We start from the raw sequence: 17,996 nt of genomic DNA, 5'->3' as shown, positions 1-17,996 counted from the left end.
TAGACAGACACGCAGGAGAGAAGAACAAGTTGCACAAACGAAAGGACACAACGCAGGGGCGAGGTGGTGTGTTGGCAGGGCGCTGGTGTAGTAGGAGTGCGGGCACGACACAGCGCGAAGTGGTGATGCAGTGGACCTGTCGAGTCAAGGCGCGCGAGGAAAACTGGAGACGAACCGCCCCCTGCACGCCTGCGAAATAGTCCTGTTCCAGGCTTCGCGACGCCCATACGATCCGTTCATCAAGCGTCAAATGCAGCCCGAGAAGCGGCACAGCGTTTAGCCTCGTAGGTGCCGGCTGAGTCGCCGGCTCCGCGAGTCAATTCGAAGAAGCACTACCTTTGCATCTTCTCTTCTTATCCTGGTCCCCACCATGTGTCACAATGTGTGCGCAACACTAGTTGGTGCTCCCCAAGACACTTCTCACATCACACAATCACAGCAAAAGTGTTAGAGCCAAATGAAAACCGCATTTTCTATTAGATATTATTAACGGGTTTGGTGTGGTGCCCTAGTGGCCGCTTGTACAATATCCTAATAAGGCAGTACGCAGGGTATCAGGGGGTATTCGCAGAGGTAAGACAAACAAAAATTCCAAAAACGAGAGCCAGTCGATGACAAGCAACGCAAAGTGATATCTCAAAAGCAAAAACTAGGGGTGCAACAGTGGTATCAATCTAGACGCGGACGTCCGACATAAAAACAAGAGCAATAAAAACAGCGCAGGGGCGGCTGGAGGCCACCAAGCATGCGCGATGCAACGCGAGACGTAAAAAACCCACGGGTATATCCTTTTTTGTTGTGGATGAGCGAGCGGCAGAGGGTTGGTGATGCGGTTCGAAATGATGGTGTGTACGGGTATATGAGTAGTGAGAGGCTTGTGTGTAATCCAAGTCTAGCTCTGCATCGGGAAGATATCAGAGCCGTATCCTAGATTCGGTGCATAGTCGCTGGGTGGTCCGTCCGGTCAAACAAGAGACATGCGTTTCCGCTTTTCCGTCATTCCATCATGGCTGTCGTCGACGTATGAAGGGTCTTCCCACCATACTTTATGCAGTAGCTGAGACCTCGGTCGTGCTCTTGGGGGCCTGCCCTACTGTAACCGCATCTGGAACGACGTCGCCGATGGACTGAGGCTCTGTCTGGGACTCGGCAGCAGGGGTGGTCTCGGCAGCGGTAGCGGGCTCCTCAACCTTCTCCTCCTCAACCTTGGCCGGGGTGGCAGGCTCCTTCTCCTTCTTGGCGAGCGGCTTGACCGACTTGCTGGCGCTGCGGAACAGACCAGTAAGCTTGTTCTCCTTCTTAGGCTCAGCAGTCTCGCTGTCAGTAGACTTCTCCTTCTTGGCGCTGTTGGTGAGGTTGCCGAAGATGGAACCACGCTTGGCCTTGTGGGCGGCAGGGGTGGCCTCCTCCTTGGCGACGGCGGGCTCCTCTGCCTTGGGCTCGACAACAGCAGGAGCCGCCTCGGTTTCGGCCGGAGCAACGGCAGGTGTTTCCTCAATCTTCGGAGCCTCGTTCTCAGTCTTCACGGCAGGGGCAGTCTCAGTGGACGGGGACTTGGCCTTGTCGCTCTTCAAGAATTTGCTGAACGAGAAGTGCTCCTTCTCCTTGGCGGGAGTGGTGATAGCGGGAGTCTCGGTCTTGGGTGCCTCTTCGACCTTGGGCGCCTCGGCAGTCTCAGCGGCGACAACAGGTTCAACCGGCTCCGCGATCTGGGGCGCCTCAGCAGAGACAGGCTCCTCCTTGGCGGGAACGGGGGGAGCGAATTCTGGCTCCTTCTTCTCAGTGGTCGGGCTCCTTAGCTTCTCAACGAAGTTGCCGAAGATGGAGCCACGCTTGGTGGGCTTGGGCTTGGCCTCGGTGGTCTCGGCGACGGGAGCAACCTCCTCGGTCTTAGGGGCCTCAGTGGCCTCTGCAACAGCAGGGGCGGGAGTCTCTTCGGTGGTGGCTTCGGCAACGGGAGCTGTGGCATGTTAGTAAAATCCATTGCTATGGTATAGACAGTACTCACCAGCAGCGACGGGCTCGACTGCAGCGGCAGTAGATGGCTCACCCTCCTCGGCAGCCTTTTCTTCCTTCTTTTCCTCTTTCTTTTCTTCCTTCTTCTCCTCGAGCTTCTCTTTCTTGCCCAGAAGGGTGCCGAAGACGCTGGCGCGCTTGCCGCGGGAAACGGAACGGCTCTTGCTCTTGGAAGCCTTCTTCTTCTTCTTTTCCTCGTTGTCAGAGCTGCTGCTGCTCGAGGACGAGCCCGTGCGAGCAGCGGCGGGCTCGGTCGGCTTGACCTCGGTGCTCTTCTTGGGGGCGGTCTCCTTAGCGGCAGACGCGGAGGCGACGGCTAGCGTGGCGGGCTTGCCTGAACACGCGAGTAAGTATGCAGAACGGGAACAAGCGAGATATGCAACAATAAATTATTCCTGGGGGCTTGTCGCATGCCACTTACCAAGCTTCTCGAGCTGCTCCTTGTACCCAGCAGACTCGATGAGGTCCTTCTTCGCCTCCTTGGCCTCTGCGATGGCCGTCTCGAAGGAGACATACCATCCGTTGCGCTCGGGGGCGGTGCTGGTCTCGAAGGCGTGCTTGTGGCCGTGGATCTTGAGGTGGAAAGCAACGACGCCATCCTTGGTGAGCTCGGTGGCATCAGCCTGTTAGGCAGACGTTAGTAAAGCTTTGTGATGCAGAGGTTTTCGCTTCGAGGCCTACCAAGTTTAGAACCCCAGCCGGGGTGGCCTTCTGGTCGGCGTGCTTGACAAAGTATAGCAGTCCCTTGCCGGTCTGGGTGGACCAGGCGACGGTTGGCTGCGCAACCTCGGGCTTCTCGCCGCGGAGGTAGGTGCTGAGGCTCTGCGCGGAGACAGGCTCGTCGCCGAACCAGAAGTACTTCTTAGAGTAGCGGAAGGCGCTGAGGCAGAAAGTCAGCGGATGCCTCGTGAAAGACGGAGATGGAGCAGAGCTTACTTCTTCAGGCCGGGAGCCTTGTAGCCCAAGGCACCAGAGGTGATGGGCTCGACGGGCTTCTCAGCCTTCGTGACCTTCTCCTCGGCGGCGGGAGCAGCCTCCGCAGGTGTCTCAGCCGTGGCGGGTGTCTCGGTGGCGGGCTCGGTAGCAGCTGGTTCCTCCGCCTTTGTCTCAACGGCGGGTGTCTCTGCGGGCGCCGGCGTGGGCTCGACGATGGCTGGTGTCTCAGCAGCGAGAGGTTTCTGTTCTTCGGCCATTGTGACTGCGAGTGTGGTGTCTAGAGGATGCTAGAGGGAGTTGTAGAGGATGGCGGTGTGGTGTCGTGGCGGACGGGCAAAGATAAGAACGTGACCGAGACAAGCTCGAGACAACGTGATATTACAAGCTGTAGCAAAGAAAGGCGCGAGCTGCAAGGGCAGACGAGAGTGGCTCGCGTGGATGGGAGAATGGGAGAGTGCTTGGTGGTGGAGTGATGTGGAGTGGAGGAAACAAGAGGGATGGGCTGCGAGCACAGGGGCAGCTTTCTTGTAGTCGCTGGCTCAGTCGGGTTGCCTGGGAGAGCACCGCAATTTCGCGACTAGCTAGCGCCCGACTCTGGAAGGGCTCGCAGCGCGCCAGATGCCCCAGCAGCCGGCCCCGCTGTGTCACTGACCTGGCCAGCGGGCAAATGAAACCGCCCGGGCATGCATTCGACGCCAGGCCCGCTGAAACACAGCGCTGCCAGCCGTGAGGCCAACTGCGACTCCAAATGCGACTGCCACTGCGCCTGCCAGCTGCGACAGAGTGGCAAGAGCACCGCACGCACGCTGAGAACCTGGGAAGCATCTGACGGCGCGACGCGGAAACTATTACATACGCACTACTGTCCAGACTCACGCAGCGATAGCATCGACTGCCGGCCAGACTATGGTCATGCGACTACTGGCGATCGTCCTACCTCACGAGAGCAAGGAAGGCGGCGCTGTCGGAGGGGCAAAGCACGCACGCAATGCAGCCTTCCACGCGGGCCATAACGTGCTGCGAGCCGTCACATGGCAGCCAGCTTATCATCGTCGCCTCTGCCTTGCGGTATTCGCTGCCGGCACTGACTGCCCTCGTCCTTCCTGCGGTACCGTCTGCTGCTCCCGGCCATCGCTGGTCGCGGCCTGACAGCGCAACGCCAGCGTACAGCCCGCGCAAACGACGGGCGCCAAGCAAGATTGATGGAGCAAACTCGACAGCCGCGGGCCTGGGGGTGCAAATTGGCCACACGTCCAGCCATGCGCCTGTGGTTGTATCAATTTGCACCTAGCCAGCCCGCGGCCTCAGCGCCGGCGGTCCAAAGCCCAGCAAATGGACGGCCGCGGTTGCGCATGCTCGCTGCTGATCGCCGTTGTGCCCTAGCATGCTGCGTGCTGCACGCGTTCTTGGCCGGAAGCCAGCCGAGGGCAGTTTCAGGGAAAAACGCGGAACCTGAGCAAGTGGAGGCGCAGTGGGAAAAATAACCGGCTGGACCCTCGTTGGACCCTCGCGCGCCAGGCCGATTCGACCTCGTGCCATTGCGATCTGTTCACCGCCAAAGCAGCTAGCCTGGGGCCGTCCTGATGTGGCGCTGGCGTGTCTCCGCTCTCTCAACCTTCGCCGAAGAGTGGATCACGCATAACCTTGGATCCGCCCTAGCGCTCACGCAAAATTGAACGTCGACTCATCGGAGCCTGCCCATCTGCACCGCAACGATCAGTGCGCAGGACCCCATCGATGGGGTTCTGTCCAGCTCCCCGACGAAAGCTCTGAGGTATTGCCACTGTGCGAATGCCAAGTGGCTGGTAATGAACAGCTGTGATTTCGATGAGAGGGTTCTTTGCTGAATCCTGGCTGAATCCTGATGGTCATCCGTGAAGGGCAGTCTGCGAGTAATGGTAACCACAAAGAAACACTACGAACGGCAAGGGACGACCTCAAAATCTCATGCCATGATCCCTTATGTAATGCCACACGGGCACCGCCGTCCGTCACAGAACCTGCATCAAGCCACCATCCAGCCATCAAATTGTGAAAGGGGCATACTCACCTACCACTTAATTGCAACACTAATTCCCCTAAACCTCTCCCAGCACACTAGGGCCATAGGAAAGCACTCGCCAAAATCCTATTCCATTCCAATCCCCATAGCCAGGTCCTTCCACCCGGCATCTCTAGACAGGACTCCCTAGATCAGGTGTCTGCCCCGCACACACACATCTTGTACAGAATGAGTGGCATTTCCAGCACTCAACGGGTGTCCGCTCCGAGGATCACTTCGAATAGCGGTGTGGTTCTCCATCCTCCAATCTACCTAGCACTAATCGCAGACGTCCGCTGCTTCTGATATACATGCCCGACAAATGGAAAGGATCCCAAGATCGTGGAATCGTCATTGCCACTGGCCCCGGACGTTGGGCCGGCAGATCTGACACCCAACACTCAACGCTCAACACCCATCAGCCTCCCTTGCCAATAAAAATCCCTACGATTCCATACAATCACTAGCTTCCCCCGTCCACATCAACCTCACGTGAGTGACAATAACACGAGAAAGTTTCTCCGTACCGTCCACCATCGCGATACCGTCCAACCTTGAAAAAATAATAAAAACATCCTTGTGAGGTGACCGGAGCACCTACAGTATATAGCTACCAGATAGGATGTAGATACATCCTTTCCAATTTATGCAGCCTGCCTGCGCAGGCGTATAGCCTGCGAGGCCTTTGCGAGTCACGTGCTCGCTTAGGCCGGGGTATACATAAGCCCCAGGCCATGCATCACGATTCCTCAAGGATTCGTCTCTCAATACACGAAATCGGCAAATTCCATCTACGAGCTCCCTGCCGTGCACTCTTCCTTTACAATCCTTATGCAGTAGAGTAGAGCGTGCAAACTAATTTATACCGTTTACGTTCACTTCTCCACCACACCCTCGTTGCGCCCGTCTATTCCGTCATACAAATAATTGCCAATTTTGTTAAAAGCGTCGTTGTGAGACACGTGACGTCCGATATCGCCGTTTCAACAATCGTCTACAGCGTTCAAAACCATCTATGCGTAGCCTAGGTGAACGCTACAGAACAAAGCTCGAAAGAGAGATGGAACGGTCTTGAGTAACCCATTCCGCAACGCTAGCTAGATGCCACAAAAGCCCGCCCAAGAACCCTTTCCCTTCCCTCCGACCTTCCTTTCCAGACGCGAACGTCTTTTTCATCGTTCTCACCCGGGGGGTGTGGGGGGAAGTTTTTTCCATCCTTTCGTGATGCGATACCGTACACAACGCCTTCCCGCTTCCTACCCACCCGCCCAATATCTACATAAACGCAGAATCATGCACGCAAAAAACCGCCCCAGCCCATCCTTTTAGCACTTTTATCGAACTGTGTACGCGTATAAAGAACACTTTAGAATAGGAAACACTACTCCCATCCACCACCACCAAATCCTCTTCGTGCTCTTCGTGACCCAACTATGACGCCGTCACGAGGACATAACTGTGTATGTGTTAGGAAACCGTTCGGGTAGAGTGGCGGAAGAGATCAAAAACTCACGAGGTAATCGCATCCATCCTCTCCTTCGTCAGCTTCAAGCTCATCTTAAGCAGCTCATTCGCAACCTGCGGCTCCTTGCTCTCCAGCTCATTAAACTTCTCCCGTGTCAGCAACCACGCCACGGAATCGTTCTCCGCCGCCACCGTCCCCGTCCGATCTGTCTCGCTGAAGAACGGTAGCTCGCCGCATGTAGTCCCCGGCAGGATGACCTCGTAGAAGTTGCCCTGCTCGAGGTCGTACTCGGCGCGCAGGCGGCCTTGCTCGAGGATGTAGAAGCCATCCGGGTCGTCGCCTCGCGAGTACAGCACCACGCCCGCTGCATAGCTACGCTGCTGAAAGAACGGCGCGGCGCGGTGCCAGAAGTCCTCGTTCTTGTCGCTGACGTCCTCGAACGTCTGCAGCATGATCTTGATTGGCTGCGCGAAATGCTTCCACTTCGAGGGGATCATCGTATCGTTCTCGTTGATCATGGTGTCGCCATTTTCTCGGAGGGTCGTGTCGGCAGCATGGATTTGCGCTTCGCGACGAGGGGACTGGAAGGCCGGGTCGATGGAGGTGGCATTGGAGTTGTAGGATTCCGCAGCTAGGGTGTTCTTGAGAATGTGCTGGGGGACGGCGCGGTGGTTGGGGATCTGGTCTGCAGCTTTTCGGAGTTAGCAAATGGCATGTGTTCAATATCAAGGGTTCCTTACAGATTGACATGGGAGGCGTCCCCTTGCGGCCGATCCTGTTGCGGTGTTTGTAGAAGGCGGTGAGAAGATGGTTCTCGCACGCTTCCAACGCCATATTCAAATCCTCGAATACTTCTGGCGGCGGGCAATCCGCGTCGGCCTTCTCCAGACTAAGTAGGCCCACGTTGTCGAGCGACTTGCCAACGTCGCTGGCGAAAGAGACACCCGAGAGCACCATCTTGACGTGCTTGCGACAGAGGATTCGGTTGATTCGTTGGAATCCTTCGGCCGCGGAGAAATCCAGTCCCGTCACATGGTTGAAGTCGACAATGATGAAGCTGACTGGGCGCATCTTGAAAGCTTCGTCTTCTATTAATGCGCGCAGGTGCTTTTCAACAGCGACAATGGTACCAAAGAAGAGCATACCAGAGAGCTTCTCAACACGTATTTGGCGACAGACTTGGTTCAAGTATCGTCGATCCGTTCGCGGTCGTCGGACGGTCGACTCGGCTACCTCGCCACTGTATGAGGCGCGGATTGCTGGGGTTCGAGAGCTTTGCACAACATAGCTGAGGCAGGCCAACACGATTCCAACCACAATTCCGACAACGAAGTCGTAGACGCCCATGATGAGGACAATAGCGATGATCTTGTTTCGTGTTAGTTGCTTGTTTCAAGACTGCTGATAGTCACTCACAGTGAGATATTCGAGCCGATGAAGCTTTCCATAGGTGTCCCATACAGCCTCTTCGAGCAGCTCAATGCCAAGCATGAATATCAAGGCACCGACGATGCAGACCGGGATGAAGCCGATCATTGCTGGCCCAGCCATCCAGACTGCAGTGGTTGCAGCAGCCAATGTCAGGCCGGCGCCTCGACTGTCGCCACCGTTCTCAATGAACAGAATGCTATTTGCGTAGACCAAATAATTCTGAAGATCGGTTTAGCAACCTAAATTCCACAGCTAATGATAGATTCGCCTACCTGAATACTTCCGATGCATCCGGACAATGTGTTCGATATACCATGGGCAATCAACTCCCGGTTCACACTAACGTTGTCCTCCTTGACAGCGACACCGAGGGCAGGAACATTGATCGGAACATGAATGATGCCAAAGAATGACAGCGCGAACATGGCAGGGATAGTGCTTGCTAGAGCGGGGAAATCCACTAAACGGAAATCTGTATTTGATTAGCTAATGATAAGTAGAGTCGATTATCGAATATACTTACTGAAGTACGAATAGAAGTGGTAGAAGGGTACTCCAGACGGAGGTTTAGCAAAGACCCATCCTGAGCTTCGGGCGTTGTCTAGGTTGATTCGCGCAGACGCAACTATGATGTAAAAGACTGCAGTAATGGCTATGAAGAAGCCGGGCAGAACGAAAGGACTCTTAAATCGTCGTCGGAGTACCAGTACTAGGATAGCCAGAGCGAGTGGAGTGATCCAGAGAGGGAAGGTATCGCCTTGGAATAGCTTCTTGAGGGTAGCCAGATCATAGTTGACACTGGTCCCAAGACGTGCGGACACTTCTACGCCAGTTACGGCGAGGAAGAACCCGACACCGCCAATGCAACCAATGAGGATGTTTCGAGGAAAGAAGCTGACCAGGTTCCCGAGCTTGAAACAACCCAGTGCTAAAAAGATTAGGCCAGTGACGATAGAACTCAAGCTGTAGGCTGTGATCACGGTAGCCATGATCGCCTGAGGGCTTTCGCCTTTCATTCTGTTAATAATAGAATATGCCATTTTGTGAAAGAATGGTACAACTTCAATCTGTGAACATTAGCGAGATTTTTTTTAGTACGTCATTGTATCGGCTCACCATCTCAGATCCCACTCCACCCTTGAATATTGACAATCCGAGAGAGTAACACAGCTGTGAAACTATGCAGCTGACGAAGAAGATAGAGATGCCATCTGCTTCGGTACCCTTGAAGATCTCCTCGCCTAGAGGAAACAAGATCATACCTGTGAAGTGTTAGCTTGAAATCTTACTACGCCTCACGCGTTACGTACCATACGACAGCCCATCTAAGACATTTAGCAACAACCCCAGAAATACCGCAGAAAGCATATTGAGGCCTCCAATAATGCTCGCGGTCACTGCCTTCTTGGTGTAGTTCTTGGGGTTTGCTACCTCACGGAAAGCGTTTATCACGTTCTGGCGTCCAGCGGACACCACTTGGGTGAAGAGCCTCTCATGTTTTGGAGCGGTTGCATAGCTTTCCCCCGTGGAGATAGATGCACCCTTCTGATGAGGGTCTGTCCGAGACAGTCTTGCTTTGGGCAGTAACGGGGTTGTTTCGCTATTATCTTGGGCCTCCGAGTCGTCAATCACCACCGAGGGTACAGAGCGCAGTGGCGGTACTCTGATCCGCGAATTCGGGTTGTTCCCATTGCTACTAACATGGCGATGCTCTTGTGCCTCCTCGTCGAAGAAACCAGGCTGTGGCGATTGTGGTGTGAATGGACTCGGCTCCCTCTGATTAGTCCCAATGACCGTCAATGGGGACTCGAGCTCCGGGTCTTCCTCAATTGCGTGGGAGAGGGTGGTGTCCATGCTGTCCCTCCCTTCGCTTGGCTCGGTGTCGCGGTGATGGGTGGAGCGCATGCCACTGCCGGTGGAGGAGCTGGTGTAGCTTCGGGGACGGTTTTGACCGCCAACGAAACTGTCGGAATCTAGTGCATACGCAGCCAGAGCTTGTGTTCTTTCACGTACTCCATGCGAGGAGTACTGGGGCGTGTCTGTGGGCCGGGTTAACGAATGGAGCGAGAGGTGAATGTATAGACAGCTTCACCTGCAGACGAGTAACTCGCATGATGGAAGAACGACCTCGCCGGGGTCCTCTGCGTGTACGATGTCGACAGGGCAGTTGAAGATGCCGAGGAGGGGGAAGCAATGTTTAGAGCATCGCTCGCCGCGGGCCCCTCTCCGCTGAACTCGGCGTCGTCCACGGCTTCCCCAGTGAACGGTAGCTGCTGCTGGACGGAGGTTGACGACTCCCCGGAGCGTTTGGGGTGCCGCGAAGGCATCTCGAGAGCCTCGTTAGCTAGTCAATTGCACGTTGCATTCGACCAGCAAACCGTCCAGTCCGATATCAGCAGAGACTGGCAGCGATTGCGGAGACGGCCAAGGATCCGAAAGCGGGTTGAGAGAGGAGACACCAATGGGATCACTCGGCGTAGTGTGGGAGGGAAGAAGCTGGCATGATGGGACGGGAGGAATTGGGGCGGTGCAAAGGCAGGACGAGGGCCCTCCCGACAGCCAAAAGGTCGGCCTGTAGGCAAGCTTCAGCGGGCGGATGATGGCACGGTGGTAGCGCGCTGCGGGAACTACGAGGCCTGAAAATTTCCACCCCACCGCGGGATCGAGCTTCATTCGCCACCACCTGATGACCAGAGCGTTATCCTAGGCCGACCTGGTGCCCGTGTGTGGAAGACCGGCCGCAAAGAGGGGAATGTAGACGGAGAAGCACCATGCAGGCCTCAATGGCATCAACATGGCATCAACGAGGGCGGACATGACACCACGAGAGCTTCAGAGATTTGACGACATCGCAAGACGAGCCAGGGAGCACTGCAGCTAAGCTTTCAGCCCCGCCAGGTGCTCCCGTTGAAGGATTTAGCGACATGCATCCGCAGCGCCTCACGCTCCCAGCAAATCAAACCCGCTCGTGACGGCCGAACACACATTTTGGGACGCCGTGCCCCTCTTGTGGGCGCTTATATTGCTTTTGACCCCCATCGCGCTCCACTCCACCGGTTCCCTTCTCCGCACATTAAACGGCCCACCATGCCGCGACTGGCATCCTGCAGAGTCATGGGACGGGCAAAACTATATGCCAAGTCGCCTGCCTTACTCGACAGCGGCGTCGGAGTGGAGGCCGCATGCGAAGAGACTTCCATCAGATTTCCCTTGGGCATGTGTGGGAGCATCGTGTCTCCCAGCCCCGGGAGATGAGGGTGCACAGGAGCAAGCCCTCGTGTCCTTGGTTTCTTCGACTGCCATCCCATCAACTCAGCTTTTGGAGGTACCCTTGAGCGATGAGCCGCTCGACATCCCCCTGTCGGACGTAGAACTGGCTGTTCTTGGTCAAAGTAATAGCCCTAGAGGCGGTGAGTATGGCGAATAGCCAGGCCGCTGGAATGGGCGCATACCCGTATTCCGTTTGAATCTCCCCTGCATCCTTCAGCACCCGAACGTCGATGAACAGGTCCCGCGGCGGCTCGAGGCTTCCCGTGAGATCAATGTCTGTCCACTGCCCTTTATACGCCGCCAGCAGGTCGCTGTACTGCCGCACGTATTCCTCCTCCTCCGGACTGAGACTGCTCATGTTGCCCACCTCCGCGCCCAGCGACCCAGCGCTCTCTCCAGCCTTGCCCGCTTGCTGTTGTCTCTCGAGCACATCGATGCCGCTCCAGCACATCTCCTCCAGCTTGTCTGACCGCACGCGATGGTAGGCCAACATGCATCGTTTGTTCCGTCGCTGGCAGAGGTGGTTAACGAGCAGTGCACACGCGGTCGCGGGGTCTGTAGAGGGGTCGAAAGAGCCAGCTAGTGACTCCAATGTAGAAGCGCGGTCCTTTTCGAGGTCGCGGACTTCGCGTGTTACGGCGCGTACCATTTCCGCTTGGTATGGCGGGAGATGGGCTAGAGATTGCGTGCGTTTCGCATGTTGGACCTGGAGAACAATCAGCTCAGTCTTCTACAAATGCGCGCATAACCCACCAGCTTGTTGCCGAGCTCGCCGTACATGTCTGCTGTGAAGGTGGAAGATCCGCGATCACAAGCGCATCAGCAAATGCACCCTGGGTATGGCGTCAGTAGAGGAGAGTGTCTGTCAGTGCAGACGACAATTCGACGCGTCTTTATACGAGCAATTGACGTGTTATATGCGTTCTATGAACCAGAATGAACATTCCAGGGTCGTCGTCGTTGATGGAGGTGGCAGGGTGGGGGTTTACCACGAGCCTAAGAAAACGGGCCGCGAGGGTCGATCTTGCCTAACCACCTTTGTGGGGCTAAAACTCGAGGAAAGTGTCATGACTGCCAGCGCTATTTTGACCTCACACGGCGAACGTCTACTTATGCAACACCTGCAAACGGGCTTCTTCTTTTGCGAAACTCAAACGTGTTACTACTTTGTGATGTGCCTTCCTTGCAAGCCCTGCCGCGCCTGCGTCTGCGCTGACAATACAATGCCTTTGTTCTCCTTACATGTTCTCTAAAGCAGCAACCCCGTTGTTGTCCACGACATTCACCCAGAAAGCGCACTGTCTTATTGGATTCATCATGAAAGAAAGCAGGTTCAGGTAAATAGAATGATATATTGCTCTAAATTCGACAAATCGCCACCCAAGCTTATCCCAACTCCCTCTGTGCCCAGGTGGGTATCTCCGTCTAACTTTTCAGCCTCACGCCGGAACTCCAGGACATGCAGAAAACGAAACGGTGCAGGAACGAGATGTATGATACACAACTTTGTACTGTTGGAAAGACATGAGTGCGTTGCGACTCCGAAAATTGTGCTTCTTCCTCTGCTAATCTACCCTCCTTCCAGCAAAGCACCATCATCACGGATCTAGGAGAAAGCGCGAACTGACACTAACTAGCGTGATGATCGTCCATCCACTTATCAAACTCGGAACCCTGCTCCATTTGCAGAACAGTCGGATCAACCTGCCAGGCCTCGGGGTGGTATTCGCCCTGTCCCGAATCGCCAGCAAGAAGGCTGTGCACGCTGTCTTGATCAAGCTCTCGCTCTATCATTCCGTAATGACCATTGCTGAACTTGAAATCGGAGTTGTGGTCCAGAAGGGTGCCCCCGTCGACCAAGTGGCCAGTTTGACCGCCCAGGCCACGATCATCATAGGCAAGCAACATTGGATCGACCTGGGGCTCATTCAAAGGTGTGCCGGCATGTGAATGCAATTGTTGTAACCAGTCGCTAGTCTGACCTCCAGGCAAACCAATAAGCGACGGGTCTTGGGAGAATTGCATGGATGATCCAGGAGTACCCATCTTCCGCATATGCACATCCTCCATGCCTGGGACTGTCATATTCTGGTGTATGGTCGTCTGGTAGTACTGGCCATACAGATCACCCTGACCCATGGGCACCGGTAGCGGTTTGCCTTCGTTGTTGGCTTCCCAGCTCGACCTGTTCAGGCCACCGTTGGGTCCGAAATAGCGGTTGTTATTGAGACCGCTCGTCAAGTCGCTGTTGGATGGATACCCAGCTTCCTTCCCCGGCCTACGTGGTTTTGGTCTCGACCTACGATGGCCAGGTGGACCCCAGTCCGCATCAGGGTCATCAAGGTCGCTAGGCTCATCGTCGTCATCTGAGTATTCGCCCTTCCGCTTCCGCGCCGTGGTCGCTGCTTTGCTTGGAGAGAACTTGTAGGTCGGGTGCGCGTTCTGGTGATTGATTCTTTCAATCTTCGCATAGTCATTGTAGAGTTCTCGGACCTCTGGAGGCTCCATTGGCCAGCTCTCTCCAGAGACCGAAGATACGACTTGATGGTTGTTTTGCAAGCACCACTGTTTTGTTCTCTCGGCATACGCAGACCGGTACAACATGAAGGAGTTCATGGGTCTTGTCACGTATCCGTTTCTTTTCTCCACTTCTTTCCGACGCACTTCAGGTGGCCTATTCACCCATTCTTCCATGTTCCGAACCGGGATATGGTCATAGTCTTTGGTCAAGATGCTCAAGGGCGCAGTCAGCTTTGGCGTTTTCGGTTTGTCTGCCTTCGGTGCTTTTGCTTTCTTTGGCTTGGGTGATGGTTTGGGTCGAGATTTGCTGACGCGAGGCGACCCGGACCGCGCGATGGAGCGTCCACTTCTGGTGTGCCTTCCTGCGTCGCTATAGTCGGTCGTTGATCTCGGGGTTGGCGGTGAACCTGAAAGCATACCATGTTGAGAATACTAATACAGCACAAGTCAGCATTCATCTTACGATCTTCCGTTCTACATATTCAATCACTCTTACTTGTATTCCATTGTATTGGCCGTCATGTTGATAATACCCCGGCTGTGCTCCGTAATTGTCCTTCTGTGCCATCAGTCTCTTTCCTTTGCGTCTTTTCCGATAAACAGGTGTGAAACTTACATAATGTATTCCCAGTCCCATGTCGTTGCCATGAGGTTCGGGATAACCTCCGGTGTCGAAATGCTGATTCTGGATATGATCGCCGGAATTTTGGGAGCTGAGATCATGGAACATTGGAGCAGGCGAATCGTAATGTGATCCTGGACGACTGAGGTACTGGGCTTCCTGTCCGTCATACTGGAGGTTCCATCCTGCGTTATGCTGTATGAGGTGGTGTAGTCCGTACTGGAGTTCGGCACTGCCATTAGGCGGTGTGGGAGGTTGCTGCACCATTGTGGCGGCTCTCATAACGGTAGATCCTTGGATTGAATGCGAACACGCTGGTTTTCAACTTGCTGACGTATCAAGACAGAATTACAAAGATGGCTTCTACCACAATACGCTTGCGATGCACAATATGTTCGAGGATTTTCTTTGGGTTCGCACGAGCGGATGGATCATCGGCTGCTCCAGATTACGGAGGCAATGTATCAATCGTGATTGCGATCTGTGGTACTCTACGATGCGCCTGCGTTGGTAACTGTCGCTCGCAATTATCCACCCCGCAATGAGATGGATCTGGTGGAATGACGTTATCACAGGGCGTGGCCGTGCTCTCCTATGAGCGCGCGGAGAGCTTTCTTCTATCGAACTTCTGGAAGGTGTTTCTGGAACAAGTATCAGCTTCTGAGGTAAGTAGGAATCTACCTGGCCTCAGTGTGTCAGTGGTAAGGCTGACCCGCAATGTTGCAGTAAATGGGTTTGCCATCCACCGCTTTGATGCAGGTAGATCAGAAAGAGCTTGGGTACGAACCTGTCGCAGATATCCGTTCCTCGCATAAACGCTTCTTTGATGCTCGAGCAATCAATCGGTCTGTGTTACTGAACAAGGCCCCGTACACAGACAGAGCGTGGTGTTTCTGAGTTGTTGTGGTCTCAGGGGAGATTCTTTGTCGAGGGGGTTGTCGGTCGGGCAGACGTTGGGAGGCGAAAAGTCCGACAGCAGTTCTTTGTCTGATCCGGTGAGTACCCGGAGAGGTATTTGTAGCAACCGCCGCCCTCGAGGACGACTGCTCACGTTGGTCGCAGGCGACCTGGATGCTGAAGACGGACAAAGAGCACCGGATCCGTGATAGGGTCGAAAGATTGCCACATCAGGAAACGGGCCACTGCTTTTGGACGCGGTGCTCGCTGGATACGAAGAGGAGCGAAAGCTACAGACTCTATACTGCTCGCAATAGACGCTACTCTCCGCAGAGTTGTAGTTGTTGCTCGAGAGCCGCCAGGATCAGAAGCGGCCATGGACAACGCTATTGCAGGGGCCGTAGCGTACCGGCGCCACGATTTGCCCGCTGGGCTCGCCATCCCCGAAGCGATCATGACGGCTTCGTCTTGCCGCTGTCAGCCCTCCCCCGGGCCGATGGTCAAACGCATGTGTGGCTGTCGATCTCCAGGCCCACCAGTTCGCCCGGCAATGAGCAGTCAGGCCATACGGCAGGACTACCCTTCAGAGCGACGTGCAGGGGTGCGAGGCCTAGCAGCCGTTGGTGATGTGGTTGGAAAGGCACCGCGTTCCACAGACTTCGAGGCCCACATTCCTCGCGCCAATACGCATCGCAAGAACCCACACCTGGCGCCCACGGCAGGGCAGGTGAGCGGCCGCCCGCAGTTTCAAGCTGGCCTCAATTTCGGCGAGTCGAAAGCAGCATGTCTCTCCACCTGCGGCTTCTTGGGCGGGGCGACGTGGCCGATACCTATCTTACAGCGGATAGCTGCATAGCACCCAGATCACCACCCCCCAGCGCGACCGGGGCCCGCGTCTATCACAGTAACGGCGTCGTTCTTTGCGGAGGGTCCTTCATCAAGTCACGGTCTCACCAGAACGTGCATGGATCGCCAGGGCACTGTGCCTTCAGGCTCCGCTGGGCGAATCTGCAGGTCCCGCGGGGTGGCCAGGATCCGAGACCAGGCTCTGGGGTGTCACAGAGGGAGAGAGTCTCCAATATTAGCGACGGGCCAAGTCACTGCTGTCTCTGATGGACTGCACGGTGCAGAGCTGGCAGGCAGACGCCGCTCGAGCCAAGCGCCGGTGCGAGCGACAGAATCCTCCGTTCTGGCTCGTCGCCGCGTCCATCAACACCATGGCCTCCCATGCAACTCTACGCCATGGCATGAGCCGCGCTTAGGGCTATACGCAAGCACTCAGCTCGAGCTAGGCGTGTCGCAAGCAGCTAGCTAGCACGCTCGGTTGCTTCCGGCCGATCGCTTGGGGTCGCCCGTCGCCGCCGGCGGTGTGTGTGGAATGCGCACTAATCTGCAGCCGAACGTTTGGTCTTGTGTAACCATCCGCCTGCAGCGAGCAGGCCTGATTGGCATGAGCAAGCGCACGCAGTCCATCCCGTGCTCGGCGTGGGAGTTAGGGTCGTTGAGCGTTTGGATCAGGGGTCTTTCCAGGGAAGAAAAGCGAGTGTGGGGATATGCCAAAGCAACTCTGGTTGACACGATTTAATTGACAGGTGGAGACCTTGCTCCCTTGGTATACTAACAACCGCACACCATTGGCCATTGGCATCGCTGCGTTGCATCCCACGCCTGGCCAGCCTACTGTCGCCCTACTCGATTCGTCCCAATCCCATCGAATCACGGCGCCCGCAGCATCGCGGGTATCTGGCTCTCGGGATATTGGAAAACCACCCGGCATGCGCGATGAGGGGTGGTCGGCCGCGAATATGCCACCTTCACATTTGGGTTTAGCAGAGGCATCCACCAGGCAACTTTTGCCTATTTTTTGCCTTTTAGTGTACCCGGGTGCCAGAGTTGCGAAGAGCGATACCATAGGTGGAGCAAGAGGGTCTCCGCGCGATGCTTGGCTCAACGTCGTCTTCTCCGCATTTTGAGAGAGCGGCACGCTATTGACTAGCTGGCGCGGCGACGGCCGCTCCGCTCCGGCGTTGGGCCGAACGCGAACCCGAGATTGAGGCTGCAGAGAAGGGGGGTCTGGATGGAGGTGGTGACTTGGTGCTTGGGTCCTGCGGGTTGGCTGATACCTGCGAAGATGGTTATCTGGGTGTGGTCAGGCTAGCTGTTCGGAGGGTTTGTGATGCGAGGGCTGCGTGTATGAGGTGGAGAGGTGGGAGAACTATTTGTCCGACGCGGATGAAGTGGGTTCCGGGATGGGGAGAAGATTGCGGCACAGTCCTCGGTGTGATGGATTGAGGGGCGGAGGAAGGGGCGGAGGAAGGGGCGGAGGTGAGTGTTTCTTTCGGAGTTTTGTGGTGATAGATGAACTTGAGCATCAAAATTAGAGAGGACTTGGAGGACTTGGCCGATTGTTAAAAACGACGAATCATGAACTGATTACTATACGCAGGGTAGGCTACCTGACAAAGTCCGACAACTGTGTAGTAATACGGATCCTCGACTGATTAGTATATATAGGATGTACTTCAAGATAAGTGCAGTACAGTTCACAATACAACGACCGATCCTCTACTATTCGTTTGGGTAGTATCTGTTCTCCCTCCTTACTGAGCTCATAATGGCGGAACGGCAGTATAGAACATTTACTATCACACCAGTCCGCTCAAGCCAGCACGCCCTCCGGGTGACATTCTCCAGTCCATCCATCAACCTCATCGGAGTAGACCTACTCAGCGATCTTCACGAATTCCTCACTAGCTTACCGAGAACGCACCAAAAGTCGTCGTATTCTCCAGCAGCGA

At 55.4% G+C, this 17,996-nt stretch overlaps 6 protein-coding genes across 6 annotated transcripts; 2 read left to right on the top strand and 4 right to left on the bottom strand.

The window, feature by feature from the left end:
- Positions 1-637: 637 nt before the first annotated feature.
- Positions 638-3,427, bottom strand: BDZ99DRAFT_467061 (uncharacterized protein). Its single transcript, XM_033720930.1, has 5 exons — positions 2,953-3,427; positions 2,698-2,896; positions 2,438-2,639; positions 2,009-2,350; positions 638-1,960 (listed from the first exon to the last, which is right to left on the bottom strand). The coding sequence occupies exons 1-5, from the start codon at positions 3,207-3,209 to the stop codon at positions 1,047-1,049; spliced, it is 1,914 nt and encodes a 637-aa protein (XP_033571772.1). The 5' UTR covers positions 3,210-3,427; the 3' UTR covers positions 638-1,046.
- A 1,709-nt stretch (positions 3,428-5,136) lies between these two features.
- On the top strand, positions 5,137-5,586 carry BDZ99DRAFT_467060 (uncharacterized protein). The gene has a single exon (XM_033720929.1). It carries the CDS (start codon positions 5,305-5,307, stop codon positions 5,458-5,460), a length of 156 nt encoding a protein of 51 aa, XP_033571771.1. The 5' UTR covers positions 5,137-5,304; the 3' UTR covers positions 5,461-5,586.
- A 916-nt stretch (positions 5,587-6,502) lies between these two features.
- Positions 6,503-10,216, bottom strand: BDZ99DRAFT_396839 (uncharacterized protein; the record flags this gene model as incomplete). Its single annotated transcript, XM_033716017.1, has 8 exons — positions 6,503-7,143; positions 7,199-7,826; positions 7,875-8,108; positions 8,162-8,361; positions 8,413-8,956; positions 9,006-9,151; positions 9,200-9,928; positions 9,982-10,216. 8 exons carry the CDS (start codon positions 10,214-10,216, stop codon positions 6,503-6,505), a joined length of 3,357 nt encoding a protein of 1,118 aa, XP_033571770.1.
- A 506-nt stretch (positions 10,217-10,722) lies between these two features.
- Positions 10,723-12,120, bottom strand: BDZ99DRAFT_451249 (GINS complex, Psf1 component). Its single transcript, XM_033718202.1, has 3 exons — positions 11,913-12,120; positions 11,342-11,865; positions 10,723-11,290 (listed from the first exon to the last, which is right to left on the bottom strand). The coding sequence occupies exons 1-3, from the start codon at positions 11,937-11,939 to the stop codon at positions 11,197-11,199; spliced, it is 645 nt and encodes a 214-aa protein (XP_033571769.1). The 5' UTR covers positions 11,940-12,120; the 3' UTR covers positions 10,723-11,196.
- Positions 12,121-12,788: 668 nt separating this feature from the next.
- Positions 12,789-14,583, bottom strand: BDZ99DRAFT_451245 (uncharacterized protein; the record flags this gene model as incomplete). The annotated part of the gene is made up of 3 exons (XM_033718201.1): positions 12,789-14,111; positions 14,176-14,290; positions 14,408-14,583. 3 exons carry the CDS (start codon positions 14,581-14,583, stop codon positions 12,789-12,791), a joined length of 1,614 nt encoding a protein of 537 aa, XP_033571768.1.
- A 991-nt stretch (positions 14,584-15,574) lies between these two features.
- Positions 15,575-16,513, top strand: BDZ99DRAFT_502260 (uncharacterized protein; the record flags this gene model as incomplete). Its single annotated transcript, XM_033723879.1, has 2 exons — positions 15,575-15,925; positions 16,055-16,513. The coding sequence occupies 2 exons, from the start codon at positions 15,575-15,577 to the stop codon at positions 16,511-16,513; spliced, it is 810 nt and encodes a 269-aa protein (XP_033571767.1).
- Positions 16,514-17,996: the final 1,483 nt, after the last annotated feature.

Source organism: Mytilinidion resinicola (genome assembly GCF_010093595.1).
Source record: "Mytilinidion resinicola strain CBS 304.34 unplaced genomic scaffold BDZ99scaffold_20, whole genome shotgun sequence".
NCBI lineage: Eukaryota > Fungi > Ascomycota > Dothideomycetes > Mytilinidiales > Mytilinidiaceae > Mytilinidion > Mytilinidion resinicola.
Note: the sequence above shows the minus strand (reverse complement) of the source record. Positions and strands in the feature narration are given on the sequence as shown.